Source organism: Phaseolus vulgaris, chromosome 11, assembly GCF_051622355.1.
Source record: "Phaseolus vulgaris cultivar YP4 chromosome 11, ASM5162235v1, whole genome shotgun sequence".
Taxonomy (NCBI): domain Eukaryota; kingdom Viridiplantae; phylum Streptophyta; class Magnoliopsida; order Fabales; family Fabaceae; genus Phaseolus; species Phaseolus vulgaris.
The window spans coordinates 987988-1010331 of NC_143508.1; the positions used below are offsets into that span (position 1 = coordinate 987988).

A 22344-nucleotide genomic window follows, 5' to 3' on the forward strand; every position below is an offset into this window, starting at 1 on the left:
TATTTCTTCTTTACATTTTTCACAACAATTTTCACATTAAATTAGATAAAATAAGTGATGCAATGAGAAGAAAAGGGAAACAGTGTGAGAATGTGCAATGAAAATAGTATTATTCAGGGCATTATAAAATGTTTAATATCCATGAACAAGAGCTACCCCAATCATCAATTAATTCAGAGGCATATAACTACAAATCTTTTTAAAATAATTATCTGGTTTAAGCGACACTGATAATTTCAATTTCAATTATCTGATTTCAGCAACAATGAGGTTCTGGAAAAACCACCAAACTATGAAAAGTAACATAAGAGCAGATTGATAGCATTGTCAAAGATAAGTCCTACGAGTGAAATACCACTGGTTTTTCAACGTCTGATTGTTCCAAAAGCAAAAGGAAAATAGTGAACATTTTTGTTCCACAGCTCACCAATGGTCTTTTTGTTTAGTCAGATTTAAGCCTTTCACGCTTGAAGAGGCTGACAAGGCCATTGAATACTGAAAGCAACCACTGCCAAATAAGTATGAGCCAGTTTCTTGACTTAGGAACTGGTTCAGGTCTTGGTCCAAATATTCCTTTATATATCTCTTTCTGCTTTTGGTAAACGGCCTTGTCGTGTTCAGCAAGCAATTTTAATTCTCTTGCAATTGCTTTATCTTGAGGGGCATGTTTCCTTGCCTTTAGAAAATCTTCCCTGGCAGCATCTGTTTGCCCAAGTGTTGCTCTAGCCTTACCTCGCCTAAATAATGCCTTCACATTGTTCTCATCCTCACCCAGTACCTGCAATTTCCATCATAAAGTTACACACAAGTGGGTGACCAAGATGACTTGACTTTTGGATAAACAACTTAATTAAGCACTTACTGAACAACTACCTATCAGACTAAATTAAACATGTGTTTCTATAATAGAAGAAGAAATAAGACTAAATTGTTAAGTTGTTTTTAAAAAATTACCAGAGAAGTTTATTGAAATAGGCTGAAAGCAACTTGAATACTTATGCTGTAAACTCAAATAAACTGTTAATAAAGTCTTCCAAACACAAGTGAAACTGATTATCTCAGTTTCTGTCAGAAAATCACGGTTTAACATTACATCATAATTCACAATCGTGGATAGCTAAAATTCTAAGATATTAGGCTTAATTGGTACTCTAGATGAGATGACACAACACCCTATCCTATAGCATAATAAATAAACTTAATGCGGTGCCCATAGTTACTTGCTAACCTGGCAACACGAAAAACTCTAATGTGAACAGCAGCTACGTAATTTCTTTGACAAAATATGAGAGGACATGCTTAGTAGTGAATGGTGACAAAGTCGGCATATTCTATTTTGGCATGATCTGACAGGGTAGTCAATAATGCAAAAGAACAAAAGCAACGAACAGTTTGAAGTTTTCCTTCAATAAGATTAAAAAGAAGCCTTGTGACAAAAAAACATTAGCTGTCTTCAACGTCTCAAAGAGAGATTATGATCTCAATAACGTCTGACACTAAAGCAGCATATTATTAGACTATAATTTTACTTTCATAATATTGTATCCCATTCACAATCCAAATCTGAGCGAAAGTAACTAGCAGAAAAGATAGTTATAACTTATAATGCTATTTTATATTTTATAAAAAGAATTATTGGAACACCGATCAATAGTATGGCTTACAGTTTTTTTTTTTAAAAGAGCATTTTATGCAGAATTGATTGGTTAAAGTTTTGTCTTATACTCACGATGCTGCAGTGTCCTATAGCTTCTTCATAACGGTTCAGCTTAATCAAACAAGCTGCAATGTTAAGATGGCATGGATTCTTTACAGCCAGAGCCATATCTCTGTATTTCCCAAACAACTGGAACATGAAGTCATCTCCCATATACGCTATGGCCTGAAAAGAATCAAGGCAATCACAAATTTGTCAAACAACCTAAAATAAAAAGCAAAGAAAGAAATTTCCATGGACTAAGAACAGTAAAGAACTATGCAGAAGAGCGCAAGAAACATGAGTGTGTAACCATTTCATACTGTTGCATAGCCTCCTCTAGTTTTTCATCCTGATACAAAGCATTTCCATCCATCTTTCTCCTGTCTGCTGCACCAATTCTTTCTTCCACGGTCATATCACTGCGAGCTTTCCCCTGTGAAAATAAGGTGCTATAAGCATCTTACCAAGTCACAGCCATCCACTATTTAATGCAACTTACTTCTTTCGTTTCATCAAAGCCAATGAGCTCAACTTCATAAACTAAATCTGCCATGGGTGGAACGTTTGGAAAAGAAAAGCTTCCTTCCTCTCCATATCCTAACTCCCAGCCTACACGCACCAATGCACGCTCCCCAGCTTTCATGCTTGCCACACCAATGCCCAACCCAGTCATTTCTTTCTTTTCTGTTCAAGAGAAATACATCAAAACCAAAGGAAAGTAAAGGGTCTAGAAGAGATAGCCTACTAGCCTATTGATTAACGGAAAAAGAAATCCAATACTTTAAACTTCCAGGAATATACCTTTACCCAAGACCATCTCAATTGGCCTTTGCTCCAGCCATGTGTCTTCAAACTTGTGCTGTGTTTTCTCAGACCAAGCCCTGTAATGGACTACGACCATATACCATGTAGCAATCATAATCTTGACCCAACAATGAAAAGAAAAGTCTTTGCAGGAAAGGGCTACTAAGAACGGTACAGTGGCAGATATTAGGAAGTAGTGAACTTCTCCTTGATATAATATTGGTCATTCCAGCTTTTGTCCCCATTTAACCTTAACAAAAGAAATTTACCTATGGACAAACAGCATTTGAGGTCCAAACAGTTTACAAATCCACATCAAATCATGGCCATCAATGGCCTAAATTATAGCTCAGGTAGCTATAGATAACTAGACAGACACAATGCAAGCCATTCCAAGGAATAAAGAAATTCTGATATCTCATAATTTGATTTAACATATACTCTCAAATACCCCTTCATTACTGCTATAATTAAAGCATGTTCCATCTGGGACTGTGACTTAGCCCTTGAATTTATGGTAGCTTGAAGTAACAGCACAAGTAGTCGAAAGGGATAAAATCAATTGTGTAAAAAAAATAATCACATACACAATTACAAATTAAATTATGTAACTCTGGAGCTTTTGCACTAGTAGGAAACAAGAATTGGGGGCCATTGCAAACAAGATGAGTGAGACTAGTACTTACAGAAACAAGTTGAATATTTGGAAGGCTTCTGGCCATGGCCTTCCTTAATGATTTGTTTGGCGACCTTCTCATGAAGGACCTCAACTTCAGAGTCAACTTTTGGGGGGCTACTACTGAACTCTGGGGCTGGTTCCCCTTTAACAAATGATGAACTTTCAGTAATCACTTCATTGTCATCTTCTTGACCTGCAGCCATTAACAGTTCGAAAAAAAAGAGGTTTAAACAAGTGTATGTGATGTTGAAAGAAAGACCATTTTTTTATTCCATGAAGCGCAAGCAAATTACCAGGCGATGGTTGGGTTTTGGACTCTTGAACTTCCTCCATTCTGCAAAATTTTACACAACTTAAGGAGAAAGAAAAAAAAAACTAATTAGAATAACAGATTTTTTGAAGAACCAAACAATATGGGAGGGGGAAATTCTAGAAGTGGGATTGTCTTACGTTGACCGGATCGGTTTTGTTCTTGTTGTGTGTAACGACTCAGATCGGAGTAGAGTAGATTCTAGAGAGAGAGAGAGAGAAGGAGATAGTGAAGCTGAGATTACAAAGGAAGAAAGAATTTTTTTTTTATAGCATTGGTTATTTTAATATCAAAAGTAACCCATTTTTTTTTCATACAAAGAGTACTAGATTCTTGACCTGTACAATTCACGGGGAATTTCTTATAAATTTCATATTTAAATGATAATATTATAATAATTACGGATAAATTATATATATTATATAATTTTTTCATCACATATAATATATTAAATTATAATATTAGTTATACACAAATTTATAAATTAAAATTAAATAAATTAATAATGATATAAATTAAAAATAGTTATTGGTATATTAAAAATACAATATAGAAAAAATTTAACAATAATTAACAATTTAAAACATTTAGAAGATAATCAAATGAAATAAAGTATAAAGTATATTTATTTCTTATAACAATAATAACCACATTACATATCAGTAAAATTATATACTTAATTTATAATATTAAAAAAATAAAGAAAAATAATGTTGATATATTACATTTAATTTGACATTAAAATTGAATATAAGATTTATCATAATTATAAATCAAAATTACATCAATTATTACTAAATAATTCAAGAATAGATAAAATTGACAAAAAAAATATATTTAAGTACTTTACAATATAAATATTTATTTAAATAATTACATATTTTTAATAGATAAAAATTGAAATGCATAAAATGTATTATAACTAAATTTACAATAAAGTAATTTTAATAAATAAATTTATATTTCGATTTTTAAATAAATAATTAAAATTATGATATACATTTGTTTTTTAAAATAAAAAATAGATAATTAAGAAAGTCAAGTAAGGTGAGAATGATAAAAATAGTAGTTTTGAATTGTTAAAAAAACATCTTTTTAGAACTTTAACGAGTAACAAATGAAATACATTTCTCTTAGTAGCAGTCAAAAGAAAATGAGGTGTTTATATGATGAGAACTCCTTTCAAAGAATAAATAAATAAATATATATATATATATATAAAACAACTTCCTTTATTAATATTATAATAATAAATATAAATAAACATAATTTTTTTAAAAAATATTATTATTATTAAAAAGAGTTATTTCAAATATAATTTATCAAAAAGAGCTATTATCATTGTATATATTGCTATTAAAAAATTATTTTAAATATTAATTACTTTATTGTGACGATTTTTGGTTTTAAAAATTATATTGGGTTGAACTTACTTATTATTTCATGTACTAATACTTTATTCTGAAAATTATTTTAAATTTAAATTTAATTTATGTATCTTAGATATATATACTTTCTTTTTTATTATTATTATAAATTGGATCATTCGGTAATTATACTGTATGATCATTAACTTGGATCACAATAATATTTAAGAGAACAAGAAGTGGTTGAAGATTCTAATTTCAGTATTAAAGTATGTTACAATCATAATAAATATTTTTAAATAATATAAATTATATAAAATTTTACTTCAATATATAAATTATATTTAGTTATAGTAATAATTTAATTTGTAATATATATTTTAATGTAAAATAATTTTAAGAATATTAAAAATTAATTCAATGAGAGTAGAAAAAGACAAATTATAAGAAATATTGGTTAAGATAATCGAGGGAAGTAATGCTAGAATAACATTTTAATTGCATATGCAAAAGATGGAATTAATTTTTTTTTAGAAGGTTTATATGAAAAAGTGGAGAAAATATAAGTCAAGATGTGTATTTTAATTTTAATTTATAACATTCTAACCACTAATTAAAAGGAAAAAAATCTTTCAAAATTTTGATAAATAATAGATGTTTATTTAATGGAGATAAAACAATTTAAATCGTTTGCATAAAAGTTAAAATTGTTAAATACAACATCTTTTGCTATAAAAAAAAAACATGCAACGTAATTATCCTCTTTTTTTCCCTACAGGTGAAAATGAAAAGAAACAGATATATTGAATTTGGAGTTGAAATTCAACTTCAGAATTATGATCAAGTTTCTCAATTAGGAGTTATATATTTGGTAACATTATAAAAAATTAATTCTCAACAAAAAATAATAATAAAGGACATTTTAAAACCACTAAAATACTATGCATAGAACATTCAAAATATAAACACAATATTTATACAATCATATTACAACTTCAATATTATTATTTTAATATTTTTTTATATTATTTAATTACAAATTTTCCTTTACTATGTATATTTATTTATAAATTCAATCACATTAAAATTTATATACAACTTGAAAAGTTGTGAAATATCATTTTCTCATTCAAAATGATATAAAAACAAAAAGGAGAGACAATATTTCAGACTCAAACTAGTAAAATAACTTGAGTTACTCAACAGTGATATTTTGGTCATCTCCCACACATACAGATTTAAATATATAGATGTTTTTGTAAGTGGTTATAAGTGGACTTAGGACACAGTTTATTTTTATTTTAATTTTTGATTGTAGAGGAAGAGGAAAGTTTGTGAAGATAGCTAGAAGAAAATGGTTTGGGTTTGTAAGTTGGGAAGAAGAAGGATCCCTTGTGCTGAATTTGAATATGGTATTTATATTGAATTGTACTAACCCGGCGGTTTATGGTAGTTCTTCTTCTGCGTGCTCTAACTGGGAACGTAAACCAGAGCAAGAGTGGTATACCAGCCATGAATGATCAAGTTCAAGGTCATAGCAATCCTTCCATTTGCAGACTGGATTCTCCGCCTAAAAGAGTTGTCTTTACAAAATTCTCGCACCCCAACAATGGTGAGATTAAAGAACAATGAAGGAAGGAAAGAAAAAAGAATAAACGAGACGTACAGATTTGCAAGAGCGGTAACCTATGCACATAAAAACATCTCTGAAAAATTTGCAAGGACGCCAATAAAAGACACGCCTCCTTGCTGGAAGCAAATCAAGGAAAAGATATATAACTCAATGAACAGTTTGATTGATAATTGTTGCCCTAAAAAACACTGATCCAACCATAAATACTGATTGAAAGCAGGCAGTGCAACTTTTCCGAGCATCTTCTTCTGTATCAACTAATGTGAGGAAAGTGTTACCAAGAAGCTCAACTATGAGAATCACCATCTTCTATACCAGGAATCAACAACCGGCTGCTTTCAAGAAATTATCATACGGACGTGAGGCTGGCAGTTGAAAGAAGGCAGCCTGATGCTGGTATGCTGTAGCACAAGGCCTTGGAGCAGAGTCAGGCAATGCATTGTGTGAGGTAGAGTCCAAGTTAGAATCCAAGAATGGATTTCCACTCTGCATCAAAAAATGGGTGAGTGCTTAGCAGAATTTCATGACTGAGAGCAGATTCTTGAAGATCCCTAAACGAAGCATGGAATGTTTATCAGATATTTTAATGATGAAGTAAAGAAGTACCGAAGGTAAAGCCTGTAGAATATGGAGGTTTGAGGATACCCCGTCCTTTTCCTGGCGGTATTCAGTGGGGATCCTAAATGAATATCCTTGTATTGAATGAGTACTCAGGAAAGTGGACATCTTCTGCTGCTTTCCCACGAGGAGGGCCTCACAATGGTGAGCCATTTCTTTGTAAGGCATGTCAAACGGTGTTGAAATAGAAATTCTTCCTACTTGATGTGTTGTCTCCGAAACCTTCAGATAATATCATTTTTTGTAATTAGAAAAAATAGTGGATAAGACAACATTGTAAAAACCTTTTATATTTGTCATTTAGGATGAATTTATTAGTTTTTATAATAATACTTTAAATGTTACACCGATACTAATTCTAGATATTGACATTATAATAAAATTCATTACTCTAACTTTTGAGAATTTAAATTTAAATATAAAAAGCATAATTATAATTTTTTTGGGAGAATAGAAGATTCAATATTATGACAAGAGCTAAATCAACCTCAACATAATTTGTTAGGTGCAGGGCCAGGAATAGTTTCTCTCACAGGTATGACGTTATTAGTCCTTTGGATTGTTCTATGTTTCGCATCAATCAAAATCTAGAGTTTTTTTTAATAAAAGTGATTTTTCCTTAGAACTTAATTCAAACTAAACATGTTATAAGTGTGTATATGTTAATGAGAAGAACTTACTGAGCCCAATATGTCATCAACACTCAACAGGCTTAGATTTTGTGACGACTGCTCCTGTGGATCAGGATTAGCGTGGGACTCCAAACCACTATGTGAAATGTCATCGTCAATAGTGAATAATGAAATGTCAACCTGCATTATTTCTTGAGAGTAAGCAATGAAGGTTTAAATAAAATGAAAATACTTAAAAAAAGAGCAGAGAAGAGCAAGTTACCATATCAGGAAGTTTATCATCTTTTAGTCCAGACTGGTACATATCCCCTGTTGTTTCACTGGATAACTGGCATCCCAAAGGACAGGCATCATCAGGTGTAAAATCGCCGAGCAGCCGTTCTTTTAGGATGGATGATTCCTACATAGAAAGGACTCACACTTAGTTCACTGGTTATGATAAGCTGATGCAGCAATATATCATATTTAGTCATTACATTAAACGATATTCCAAGACTCTGCACAATCATGGTAGAAAATGATTCTTTAGACTGGCTCTCAGTTAACTTTATGGCTGAAAGTGACTTCAAAGCTTCCTCATCGTCCTCTTTTGATCCATAAGCTCTACTTGGCTTCCTGACTGCATCAGCAACTGCTTGTAACTTGCAATCACTAACCAGCTGCAGGAATGGATCCATCTAAAAGCACAAAAATTCTAAGAGATAAAACAAATAGCAATTGATCACCAAAAAAAGGAAATAGATAGCATATTCAATTGAGTAAATAATCAACGCATTAGAAAGCAATAAGAGAAAGTAGGGATAGTAAGGAAACTATAACAACTTAAATGAAAAACTTTGTATGGAACAACATATACATACTGTTTTATCAGTCAATGTCGATTTAGCAATAGAAATGAGAGAGAGGATGTTGTAGGCCTTGGAGGTGAAGACAATCATGGCTGTTGCTAGTGTAAAGAGAGATCTGCGGCGAGATGGTTGCAGTTTTACTGGAAAAAATAAGTGTTTCAAAACTAGGCACCTTAACAACACCTTGCAACTTTAATCCATTTTGTCCGAAAGCAATATAGAAAAAAGAATAAAATAAACCGAATATAAAAACATATTCAACAAAAAAAGTACACGCTATAACCTCTCAAGTTCGATTTGGTTGAGTATGTAAGAAATGATCTCAGTAATTCTATACATCACAGAAGACTGCCATGCTTATTTTAATTTTTTTCTGGTCAGCCACTTTAAAGTCCAAGATAGGCGACATTGCATAGGAATCCAAATAAATGTTTATGGCTTCCACCCAATAATTGCAAAATACTAATCAGCATCAAATCACCCTTCTAGCCATAAAACTATTCCAGTCAGGTACATGTTTAAAAGAAGAGAAATTTGAAGTAATCACTGGATAATCATCAATTCAAAAAAGAGAGTTCTCTTTTGATTAGATTGAAATGAAAATGGAGAAACTGTTGGTAGAAAATTTATTCCCATATTAGTTGACCTTACCCTCATATTTGATCTGAAAAGTAAGCGTAGACAAACATACTTTTAGTTACTAACAATGCCCCCTTTAACCTAAAGATTTAATTAAAATAATAATATTTAAACGCTTGTGAGACAAAAATTCAGAGTTTGTATTATTGGTTCAATTAGGAAAAGCCAGAGATGAGTTTAATAAGCATGCGAATTTATATATATATTACTGAGAGAATGTTCCATGTATTTGGAATCAATCTAGAACGGAATCATAAAACAAGCACTAATTCATTCATACATGAAAGGAATGATCATTCCCACCTCACAAGGATGGAAAAGTCATCCACGTCTTTGCAGAATCAACTATTGAAATGGAATTGTTACGTCTTCTCTAGATGACAATTTAAGAAAATGCCATCCCTGCATAGTAGAGGCAGGAATGGTCTCTCCAATCTCGAGTACCAAACCTTTCAGAAGGGAAGTTTGGAAAGAAATAACAAGATTCTAAAATATCCATCTATGCCATACATTGATCATATTGAGGTTCTCGTTCTTATATGCAAACTAGTAACATACACACATCAAATAATATGGGAATCAAGACTCTACCATTATCATTGAGAGAAATGTTCCTCAAGGAAAAAGCCAACTGAAAACTTTGAGTTAGAGCTTCATGAGATGAATTCTGCAGGAGATAGAATTTACACGATATGAGGATAAAATAAAAGCTACTTTTAAAAGATAACTTGTGCCTTAAAAACTTCAAAGAATATTCAATTACAGAACTAAAATCCCATAATGATTACAGACTTGATTGTGAAGCAATGATAAAAACATCTGAACAGCAATAAAGGTGTAGAAATACTTCCATGGCCAATACCAGAACTTATTAGAACATTAAGAGCAATATAATTCAACTTCGAAAATTTAATTGAAGTTCTTGGACTAATAAATTACTTCATCAAATAATTCTCTACATGAGATGCAGTCAGTTACCAATCATAAAAAGATAAATAAAGTAATAACTAAAAGCGACCACTCAGTAAACTTAATATGTATTCAAATTTAACTTCCAAATATCAAGTATGTTGCTTCGGACCACACCACAGCTATTTTATCACACACTGTTGGTAACAATTAACCACCACACTGAAAAGAAATGGAGTAATATACACCATGGATATTGAGGTAATTAGTCGGCACCACATAATAAAGAACATTTGATGCACAGTATTCATGGTTACTTACTGGTGAATGTTTTCAAAATGCCGTACACATAAATCTTTATTAGAACAAATATTTTATAACTTAACTAGAATTATTTGTATTTAATATTTATTATAATCATGTTTTAGTTAGTCACTTAGCCTTTTTTCCAATCAAGCTTCTAAAATTGTATTTATTAGAAGGTAATATGTCAAGATATTGTTCTTGCCAATTATATTAATTTTTCTCATCATTCATAGGAAGCGAAAAATGTGTCAAAAATATGTGGCACGTTACGTTCAGCTTCGTTTGTCATCACAAATTGGTTTGAGCAAGATATATATAAAACACCAAACAAAGTGTTGACTAAGCAAAGTAAATTGATATCAACATTTTTGTTTATAATCTATTTATAGATATTAAAATGACAAAAGTGAGCATGTTACCTTACTCCGAGCAACTAGCAGCAGAAGGCTGTAGGTATGAGCAATCGCCTCAAAATTTTCAGGCGTATTTTGGGAATATACAGACTGGGCCCAGATTGATGATAACAAAAGGGTAATCTGATGACTACTCAATCGAATGGGTAATACCTGCGACATAGTAGTCATAAGAATAGTAGTGGCGTCTGGTGGTGTTTCACACGGGAATACTTTCACTATTACAGAAATTTAAAAATGAAAAAGTGCAAGTATATACATGTTTGGTAGAAGTATTTGTAGTATTTTCCTCCACAGTTGTGTTTACTTGCGACTTCCTCATACTGGTAGCACGGCTGTAACTAGACTTCAATCTATTCATCACAGAAGAATTACTACTACCCTTTGAGTTCCTGTTATCCATATATTCTACACTGGCCAGAGAAGATTTTCTCGAACTAGCAGTCCGGCTATAAGTTGACTTCAATCTGTTCAAAATGGAGTTATCATTGACCTTGGCATCTGTATTACTATCTTCTGACAATAAATTTTGCTTCCTCTCCAATTTCTCAAATAGTGCAGCTGAAGAAGAAAACACAGAGACATTTCTTGAGAGCATTCTTTGAATATCAGATGACTTTGTTGTAGGGAACTCTGAAGAGGAGGGTTGAGGACAAACTGAAGATGGCACGAGAACAACAGAAAATACGCGGTGTGCACCCACCCTGGTTTCATGGTCTGCATGGACCATTGCCAGAAGTAACTGATGAAATAATGCCTCAGGGAATGACTATAGGGTAGAGTTCCAAATTTGCAGACAAACATAAAAGAATGAAGAAAAGTCAGAAAGAAGAAAGGAAATATTACAATCATAGCCAATAAAGCAATTTAACTGATCTTGCCTTGTTCTGATATGATAAATTTGGTATTGAAGCAACTATTTGAGCAGTTCTATAAACTGCAGCAATCAAGGTTCTGGCCATAACAGTAATATTAGACATGTTTTCCAACAACACGGCCATGGTATCAAGAATAGGACCTGCATCTGCAATCTGCATAACATTATAGCCAGTAAGCACAAAAGAACATTAGATCATTCAAAATAAAAAAAAGTGGACGTTTCACATCCAAGTGTGCATACAGATCTCTATATGTTAATCTAATTTGTTACACTCTCAATTAAAATCATCTTGGGTAGTAGGGAGTTTATTTTCACCTTAATTGTTAGTTGTACGAGGCATTCATCTACTTCCGTTCGGTATTTTTGGTTCCATTGTATTATTTCAGACCCCAATTTTGAATCATCAAGAGAGCAATGTATGCTTTTCCGCAGGTGTCTCATCATATCACTCAATGCACCAATTATAGCCACAGACTGTTGAACCCTTGTTTGTTGGGCAAGATGGGTAATAACCCCAACTATGTCAAGTTGCATATTAGGATTCTTTAAGACATTCTTGTGATCAAGGTGCTTGACTAAAATGGACAGTAACAAGTGTGTATTTTGTCCTGTAAATTACAATAAAACCGATTACAAAATTGTTAAAATAGGGAAAAGAAATTCAGATAAAAAAAGCTAATGTTAAAGCACACAAGAAAATAAATACCAGAATTTTCAATTATAGACTGCATGTTAAGCAGAACCGCAAGAGCAAGGCCATGTTCCGGAGACCAGAGATTGGCAGTATCAAAATAGCGGAACAAGGACTCCAGAACACGTCGGACTGTTGTACCCTCCTTAGCTAACTTTGCCATATTTTGTACGCAAATCCGTGACCAAAATCCTGGTTTCTGGGCATCATCCCTGTGGAGGAGGAGAAAAAGTAGTTAATAGTGATTTAAAACTGCTGAGCAACTCAAAACATATGCAATTATGATAAGAAGTGCAGTTACACAGGCACGTTAAGTTCTCCTTTGTCATTCACTATCGTTCTCCAAGAATAAAGCCTCATTGCGTTCTCATTTTGAGACTCTTGTTGGACATCCCCATAATTTTCTAAAACAACGGAAACAACCTGAGGTAACAAGAGACGCGTAAATCTGTCAAATGCAAGATGCATACTGAAATGTAAGACAAATAACCCAATGGAACTATTATTCCAGGGGGGTTACAAACTATGGTCTATGAGAAAGCCAAATTCATATGACAAATGATTTCAGTCAATAGAGGTGATTTTCACTCATAGAGTCAATTTGTTACGTGTTAAACAATCAGAACTAGCATAATTAAATTGATCAAAAGAGTAAGGGAAAATTCCTTACATTGTCAAGTAAACATACTGCTAACTTACATTGTCAAATTCCACAGAGATATGAGTAAATTCTCCCATGAACCAAACCTGTAAAACATGAAACCAGTTGTATCAGTTTCACTTCAGCGCTGCATCACCTCTTCCTTGATAACTTTATCATGTTTGGCGTGTTGAAAAATGAATCAGCAATGAAAGGAGCACACAACAGTAAGCAGCATATGTCCGAGTAACATTCTAATTACCATTGACGAAAGGACTTGAAGGCCAGCAGCACGTAACTGTTGTATTTTGAAATCATCATCGCCAGTTTCTTGAGCTAGATTGCAGAGTTTTACAATAAACGCATCTAAATTGAACATATAAGTACCATCCTTCTGCACAAACAAGAAATCCCATGCATTTGAAGCATCCGCACTAAAAAACTTCAATCGTTGTACGTACTTCAAACTCGTAAATAGCAAACCTACCAAAAATCCCCCACCTGATTGTTCACAAAGTCAAACAAAGTCTGGCAACCTAAAATCTGCACTTCGTCATGCCGTGATTGATCAAGAAGAATCTGTATGATGCCAAGCAAGCTACTCGCAAACAAAGGCCTGAAGTAAGAAGGCGAATATGAGATTGTCCTCTTTCCTCAGGAAGCTATTTTCATACTACACAAGAGAGGCTATACAACATGCAGATACAAAGAACATATACAGCGTCATTTAATCGAAAGCTCCTCAACTAGTTCACTCACATCTGGTCTTTGCAAGAAATCAACAACTTCCTATAAATCAATATAACAACTTTGACGGATTGGTAGTTTTCCGTTCTCAACTCCCTATAACACCTCTGCTCCAGATAGCTCGTTATCTGAAACAAACGAAAACATGCAGTTATTTATTATACATATATATATATATATATATATATATATATATATATATAAAATAGATAGATACACAAGAATTAGAAGGAAAAAGAGAAGAAATAGAGGCCTTAGGGACGCGGAGAGGATTCCTTGCGGCGTATTCACATAACTTGCCGATCATACGCTCATTCGGTTCCTCGCCCTGGAATCATGAGCAATTTGATGAATGAATGAATGAATGAATGAGAAATTGAATCGAATTGATAGGTACCGGAGTGCGGGGGAAAATGTCGGCGAGAAACTTCTTGTAACGCTTGATAGGATGGCGGGAGCGTTCGCGCAGGGCGGGGCAAAAGCAGCAGAGGCTGCCGCAAACCGGCCAGATGTTCCGAGAAATAACGCTCATCTTCTTCTTCTTCTTCTTCTTCTTCTTTCAATTCCAGAGAAATTAGCGTAGAAAATTGAAAGAAAGAGACAGCACATGAAATTGGAAATGGAGAGAAAGAAGAAGAAGAGAGGATTGGAGAATGAGGAAGAGAGGGAATAGAAATGCGAACGAAACTGTTATTCCGATCCGAGGGCACCGCGGAATGGAAGGCTCGATCCTCTCTCTCTCTCTTTCCGCGTGCGTCTGTTTTGTGCTTCTTCGGATGCCTTTCTTTTCCAATCATCGCATGCTTTGCTTCCTCTTTGTATTTATAGTCTTCCCTTTCTCCGCTTCCGACCCCTCACACTTACCAACCACTCTCCATTTTTCATTTTTCCTATTTCTATTTTTTCTTTTTTTTTATTCAATTATTTTCTTTCTATTTCTTCAAGAAAATCTTTTCATTATGAACTATTATTTATTAAATTACGAACTATTATTTATTAAATTATGAACTATTATTTATTAAAGAAGATCTTTTCATTATGAAGTATTATTTGTTAAAGAAAATCTTTTGATTATGAAGTATTATTTGTTAAAGAAAATCTTTTCATTATGAAGTATTATTTGTTAAAGAAAATCTTTTCATTATATGAAGTATTTAATGTTGACAACAGAATTTAGGTGTTACAACAGTTTGCGCGGGATCATTAATTCATCTGAAAGTTGTAACAAAAAATTATAATAATCACAGTTATTTATGATGTCACCGAGTCACATCACTACCTCTTTTAGGTATCATGAGTTTTGAATAATCCAGATATATATTATTAATTATAATAAAATAATTTAATATAGAAATACAATAATTATTTTAGTTTATCTAATAAAAAATTTAGAAAATATTTATATGATTAAATGTTTTTTAATTAATATATATATTAAATTAATTTTAAAAATATAAAATTTAAAAAATTTGATGAGTCAACCCACTACTTTATTTTTTTTTGGAGAGGTGGAGTCAAAAAATTTAACTTATTTTACTACAACGAGCAAACGATGAATCGAGATAAAACGGAATAGGATAATAATAAATCTATTTCTCATCAATTATTTTTAAATATATTATTTATTACATAAAATTAAAAGGAATTGTTTTGTCTATTGTTGTGTTTGTGTCTTTTATGATTTCAAAGTTGTCTTTTTCATAATTTTGAAATATATATTTTTATTACATAAAATTAAAAGGAATTGTTTTGTCTATTGTTGTGTTTGTTTCTTTTATGATTTCAAAGTTGTCTCTTCCATAATTTGATTGTGTTTGAAATTTATTTATTTTTATGATTTGCTTGTTGTGTGACATTAAGGAAAAACATTGGTTTTTTCAAATATCTATTTGTTTAATTTCAAATATCTCTTTCTACATTTTAAAAAATTATTTTAATTTATTATTGTACATGAAATATATATATTATTGTATATTTTTAAATTTTTAGTGTGTAATGAATGCATCATAGTTTATTTACGTAATATAAAATTGATAAAAAAAAAATAATTGACTAGTCTTCTTTTTCCTCTATGAAGAGTGGTATAAGGATTCTGATTGGAAGTTACGTACAGACAGAAAAGGAGTGTCTCTTGATGAAATTCTTGGAACTTTTTGACTTTGTGTTTTCGACCTTTGCAGAACCAAGCTTCCATACACTGATCATTACCCTTTTCCCTCGCAGGAAAAAAAGAGAGAGGGAGGTTTATTAGTCCTAGGAGTAAAGTTTTTCAAAAAGAGAAATGATGCTTTGGAGAGTTATATACCATTTTGATTTGATGTATTTAAATATATATAATAAAAGATAAATTTATAATAAAATGATATAAAAAATATTAAAATAATAATATTGAGTTATAACTGCTTATATAAAAAATATAGGTGTTAATATATTATAATTCTTTTTAAAAGGGTAAAAGGAAAAAAATATACTAAGGTAATTCTCTCACTCAACAACCCATACCTTATTTCTCTATTTCTATATATATTTTTAATTTTAATAATTTTTTTTTAAGTATAATAATCACTGCAAGAAAATCATGAAATAAAAATCAATTTTTAGATACCAAAATAATTAGTTGCAATAGTAACTAAATTAGAGATCATTTTAAAAACTAAAAAAAACATTGGTTTCTAAATTAATTTATATTATTGTTAAATATTTTTAAATTGATATCTAATTAGCAACCAAGATTTTAACTACCAATTATTTCGTTTCTAAATTTGGTAGCAAAAACATTGGTTGTTAATTAAATACCAATTTAGAAACTATTTAACAATAATATAAATTAATTTAGAAACCAATTTTTTTTAGTTTCTAAAATAGTTTCTAATTTAGTTACTATTGCAACTAATTATTTGGTCTCTAAAAATTTGTTTATATTTCATGATTGTCTTGTAGTGAATGAAGAATGTGGTATTTTTATTTATTGAAATGGTAGTAGTTGCTTATAGTAGATGATAGTGACGGTAAAGAATGTTGGTAATTGAGGTAAGTTTTGTAGTATTTTTACTGGTTGTAGTTTTATTTTTGTGCATTTTTTTAAGCTACAATATTCAAGAGAAAAAAAAAACCAATGGGGTGCAAAAATGGAGTGAAAACATTGAATAAAATAGATATTTTTGTCAATTCTCTTACACGTTCAAATAATAAAATTGTTCTTTCAACGTTGCAGATGCAGAAGAATGGAAATGTCACAATTAAGAGGAAGAAAGGTATGAGAGTACAACTAAAATTATTTAAAAAAACGAAATTGTACTTTATTTATAATTATTTAAAATCGATTTTTCAAACATAGAGATGTAAGCGGAAGATATGGAGATGGAAGAAAATTTTACTAAAATAAGCTAAATTATAAGCCCTATCTCAAACAAACACAATCCCTCTAATAAATTTCCAAAGATTTGGGGTAATTGCAACTTATGCATTGGCTTAGAAATTACTTGTAATAAGGGATATTACTTGTAATAAGGGATGTTGAGTGAACTATGTATTATACTTATTCCACATCCATCTCAGAAGATAAGTACAAGACATGTAAAGAGAAATATAAGCAAGTTTGTGAGCTGTAAAGCCTTAAGATAAGGAAAGGGAATATCTATTTTCTTACCTGTTTGTAGCTAAGAGTTAAACGGTAAAAGACAGTCACATTCTTCTCATTTCTTGGATAATGAAGCAACACTTTATACAACCTAATCTTATTTGTCTTCACAGTGGATTCCATTGTCTGCACTAAACCATTTTGCCTGCACCAATGAGGATAATTTGGTGTCTGTGTAGTCATTTTCTTGGGTAACACCAATTCAACTTGGTTATTATTATCTTCAGCTCCCACAGAACAACTTAAGTTTAATTAACACTAAACCTCAAAATTCCTCTCAGGGTCATAAAAAAGGTATGAACTGTTGTTTTCAATCTATGAAAGGGATATTTTGTGTACACTTGAACTTAGGGAAAAAAAAATCCAAATTCAAAATTAACAAAGTTAGTTATTTTTTATTGGTATGTATTAAAGGAAATGAATACACGAGTTATTGAAAGATGCTAATATTAATTGTGTCTTTTGTAATTTTTAGTTATTTTTCTTTATAGAAGTGTATAACCTTTATTTTGTTTGTTCTGATTCTGCTATTTATTGATTGACTCTTTATTTTTCATTCTCTCTTTTTAGCTAGACCTAGAATGAGTGTATTGTTTATATATATTTAGACAATTTATTTTGATTTTAATTGAAAAATAAAATAGATATTCATTCTCATGTCCTTTGTCATTCTTTTTCTCTCTTATTTGTCTTTATTATATCTTATAATAGTATATAATAGTATGTGTAATTTAGTTAATATAGTGACTAATATTTTTTTTTTCTAAAATTTGGTTCCATTTAATGATTTTCTTGTAGTGTTTGTTGGACATTCTCTCAGAGGTTGAAAGACCTCTAAGTGTCTCATACTATTTTATCGATAAAAAATTTGATATCTGTTATTGAAGAAATAGATGGATGGATATGGAGTGAGTGTTAAGATTCATGATGAAAGGTTGTGTTTGGCAATTGCAATGATTGGTATAAACCAACATAGAAGAAGGCTTAAAAAAACAAAAGGGAGGGCTTTGTATGAATGATTGTTAATTTGAGAATCAAACGTGGGTTAGGGTTACCACCACCACACCTACTCATGCAATGCAAATGCATTGCTGATTGATCTTAAATATAATAATAATATTATTATTAAGGAACATAACTTCACTTTATTTCATTTGATTTGATTTGTTTCCAACCACCGGGCCTCACTACCCAACAGCAAAGAGTAAACTTTGACAATTAAAATATAAAAGTTTTATTTTAAAAACATTTTCAACAAACAGAAGCCTCACAACAATAACCCAAAACCTCACTGTGTTTGTCATATACCCCTCTTTGTGGCTGGTCATAACATACTCTTAAAATTGTATTACAGAAAGCAAGATTTTTTAAGTATACAAGTGAAAGTGCAGCTATTTTGTAAAGTTTAGTGAATTATGATGTATTTCAAACTAAACTATTGGTAGAATAAAATACCAAATTAATGGTAAATTCAATATTGAACAAATTATCTATAAGTAAAAAAAATAACAGACAAAACATAATTTTGTTAGTCTATATTGAAGATCTCACTTCTATATTGAAGATCTCACTTCGACAACTGTAAATTAGGATATTTCATAGTATAAGTTTTCGTGATAGACCTAAAGTTCACTTCTTAATATGTTATGATAGTGTAGTTTATCCTAATGAAAGTTTGTTAGACTTATCAAGTCACTAGCTATCAAAGCGTTATCAGATCACTTATAAATATATAATCTCACGCACGAGTTGACAATCTCAGCATCAGATCACTTATAAATATATAATCTCACGCACGAGTTGACAATCTCAGCATCAGAAAATATGTTAAAGATCTTAGATTCACTAAAGATTAAGATATTTTATAGTATAAGTAGATGAAATTCACTTTATACTTAAATTTAAATTCTTAGTAGTCTCCTAAAACTAAAAAGAGTTGCATGTGAAATAGGAACAGAGTAACAGACATAGAAGTTGTACTGCTGAGAAAAGGAACCGGAAACTTCAATATTCCCACTTACTGCAACGTAGCTGTCTCTGTTAGTGTTACCTAAGCAGTTGCAATTTTGTGATAATGCAAATTCCTTGCAGAGTGATCACAACATGACGAACCCAAACTTTGCTATCGGGTGGGACCCATTAGACACCACCACTCATGGAAGCAGAGACCTTAATCTTTTGTCCCTTTCTCTTTGTTTTCTTCAAATTATCTTTATATGCCAAACTACCATATTAATCTACGCCACAATTTTCTGAAACCAAACTTTGGGCAAGGTTAATGATATTTGCTTGATTAAAATACAGTGCAACTTCAATGCAAATTTAACTACTTGCCAAGAAATCTCTTTCTTGCTAGCATGCCTTTAACACGCAATAGGGTAATTCTTAATTGCATCTTGTAATTGATTTATTGAAACCTTGTTCAAAAACAGATGAGATAACGACTGCTGAAAGATTTTGGTGATGCCATGGGAGGATGAAGAAAGAATAAAAGAATGATAAGGTAATAAATACAGCATAATACAAGAGGCCATGATTCAAAATCTTACTTGAAATAAGCCCAGAAGTTGACAGATAAAAAACCAAAAGCTGGTAAAAGAATTGCAAAAAAGGACCACACAAGTGCTGGTATTGAAAATTTATTTGAGCTGCTGCATACAAACAGGTTATTCAACCAACAAGCAATGGCACAGTTTTTACAATTTTTCAGCAGCAGCTTCATGTATCTGTAATGTAACACAACAGCAGTCATGTGTTCCTGAATCATTCATACATTGGCTTTTGCATTTTGTTCATGAGGAGGAAACAAAACCTTTGGCAAAGCTTTTTGAACCAGGTTAAGGGGCCAAAAACCTACTAAAAATTAAGAGATCATTTCTGAAATCCACAAGTAATGAACTAACAACAATCTACACAATTTGCAAGCAAGAAAAGCTCACAAGCCACTCCAATCAAATGTTTAAGCAGTTAATTAACTAGACAACCTCAGCAACAGCCAGAGAGTTCAAATTCTTCGAATTTGAACCAGAAACACCTTCATGTGTTGAAGTGGTCTCCCTCTGACCTACAACAATCTGGCCTTTACTCAAGCCAAAGGCATCCTTGTCACTGCCACATGGCCGGTACAGGTTCCTCCCTCTTATGGAATATCTTCCACTGCCAAACCTGGAGCTAGAAACTTGTTCAGCAGATTTAGAACCATGCTCCACCCCATCAGCATCTCTCAGAAATTCAGGCTCCTCAGTGGTAGCCATCAAGTCCATCAAGTTGCTGCTGAACCCCAAATCAGAATACACCCTCCGGGAATACCTCATTGCAGACTTGGACAACCTCGCATCCAAAGCATCAAAATTTCCCTCCTCCACAAGCCTGGAACTGAATTGACCATTTCTTGCTTCAACAGGGCGCCCCACAGTCTCAACCATCATGCAAGGGTTGTTGAAACCATTCCACGAATGAAGAGGCACCAGCTTACACAGCCCACAGAGCCAAGTAACAACCTCCTTCATGGAAGGTCTCCTCTCCCTGCAAGACCTCACACACTTGGCAGCAATCACAGCCAACTGCTTCCTCACAACAGGATCCTTGGGAGGTGCAATTCTGGGATCATAAACACCCAACAACTTCCCTTTCTTGATGAGAGGAATAGCCCAATCCACAATGGAAGGTGGTGAATAGGTGATATCAATGGCTTTCCTTCCGCTTATAATCTCCAACAGCAAAATCCCAAAGCTGAAAACATCAGTTTTGGTGCTCAAATTATCAGGGGTGACATAACAAGGGTCAAGATAGCCCATGGTGCCTGCAGGGGGAGTGGACCTGAGTCTGTAGTCATCAACATGGCCTCTCAAAGCCAAACCAAAATCACCCAATCTGGCATTGTAGCTGCGGTCGATGAGAACGTTGGCAGATTTTATGTCACGGTGAATCACAGGAGGGGTGGAGGAGTGAAGAGTGTCAATGGCTTTTGCAGTTTGCAGAACCAAACGAATCCTCCTACCCCAATTGGGAGTTCTGGGAGAGGAATGAAGAACATCGTAAAGGGTGCCATTGCTCATGAACTCCACCACCAAAAGCCTGTCTCTTGAATCGTTCGTGAAACCCACCAAATTCACCAACCTGGGGCTCTGGATTTTCGACAAGATGTCGATCTCGTTGTCCACCTCGTTGGTGATCTCCAGCGGCGCGGAGGAAGACACAGGGCGAGGAACCACCCCGTGATGGTGCGAGCGCGACGGACGCTTGACCGCGACGGGACGGCCGTGAACCACCGCCTTGTAGACATAGCCGTGGCTCCCTTTGCCGAGGAGCTTGCGGTCGGAGAAGCCATTGGTGGCAGCTTCGAGGTCACTGTAGTGAAACTCTTGGATCTTGATGCTGCTGCTGGTTTTCTCCTTCTCTTTATCTTTGGTGGGTTTGGAAGAAGACACCGAATCGGAGGTTGAAACTGCGGATTGGGCTCTGCAAGAGAGGTAGAGGTACTCCATCTGAATTGTGTGTTGTGTGTGCCTTTTTGGAATATGTGAATCAAAGAAGGGAAGGTGGAGATGAAGCAGAACAAGATAGAAAGATGAAACCAAACCAAACAAAAAAAACACAGAGAAATGTGTTTCTGAGTGTTACAAAAATCACAATGTTTGTTGTTTTATCATGGGATTGCAAAAATATGTGCAAACGTTTCATCATTTATTATTAAAATTAAATGCTCGTGTCTTGGGAGATGTGAATTTCTGTCCCTCTCTACAAATTACACAGAAAAAAAAAAAAAAAAAAGTAGGGACCCACTTCTTCTATTTATACAATACGGATACAGATACGATATAAGGTAAATATGAACACGAATATAGAGATACAGATAAATACATGAACGTGAATACGAACATAGATAT

The 22344-nt window shown here is 32.8% G+C and overlaps 3 protein-coding genes across 5 annotated transcripts; all 3 read right to left on the reverse strand.

Moving 5' to 3' along the window:
• Positions 1-216: 216 nt before the first annotated feature.
• On the reverse strand, positions 217-3751 carry TWD1 (FKBP-type peptidyl-prolyl cis-trans isomerase family protein). 3 transcript variants are annotated; one of them, XR_016517212.1, is made up of 8 exons: positions 3633-3751; positions 3476-3534; positions 3190-3375; positions 2501-2590; positions 2199-2383; positions 2020-2132; positions 1730-1882; positions 217-778 (listed from the first exon to the last, which is right to left on the reverse strand). XR_016517212.1 is itself a non-coding variant. In XM_068623137.2 (8 exons), the coding sequence occupies exons 2-8, from the start codon at positions 3513-3515 to the stop codon at positions 443-445; spliced, it is 1113 nt and encodes a 370-aa protein (XP_068479238.2). In that variant the 5' UTR covers positions 3516-3534; positions 3633-3751; the 3' UTR covers positions 217-442. The 3 variants fall into 3 exon arrangements, 2 of the variants coding, with proteins under 2 accessions (XP_068479238.2, XP_068479230.2); XM_068623137.2 differs by having other exon boundaries at positions 2010-2132; XM_068623129.2 differs by having other exon boundaries at positions 2010-2132; positions 3476-3516; positions 3633-3740.
• A 2839-nt stretch (positions 3752-6590) lies between these two features.
• LOC137819337 (protein SEMI-ROLLED LEAF 2) lies at positions 6591-14622 on the reverse strand. Its single transcript, XM_068623148.2, has 19 exons — positions 14213-14622; positions 14069-14143; positions 13828-13943; positions 13570-13684; positions 13331-13462; positions 13128-13175; positions 12730-12851; positions 12444-12640; positions 12053-12345; positions 11739-11888; positions 11117-11626; positions 10864-11010; positions 9821-9896; positions 8603-8730; positions 8219-8419; positions 8005-8142; positions 7791-7922; positions 7099-7332; positions 6591-6978 (listed from the first exon to the last, which is right to left on the reverse strand). Exons 1-19 carry the CDS (start codon positions 14345-14347, stop codon positions 6814-6816), a joined length of 3114 nt encoding a protein of 1037 aa, XP_068479249.2. The 5' UTR covers positions 14348-14622; the 3' UTR covers positions 6591-6813.
• A 5434-nt stretch (positions 14623-20056) lies between these two features.
• Positions 20057-22122, reverse strand: LOC137824265 (Protein kinase superfamily protein). Its single transcript, XM_068629828.2, has one exon. It carries the CDS (start codon positions 21940-21942, stop codon positions 20431-20433), a length of 1512 nt encoding a protein of 503 aa, XP_068485929.2. The 5' UTR covers positions 21943-22122; the 3' UTR covers positions 20057-20430.
• Positions 22123-22344: the final 222 nt, after the last annotated feature.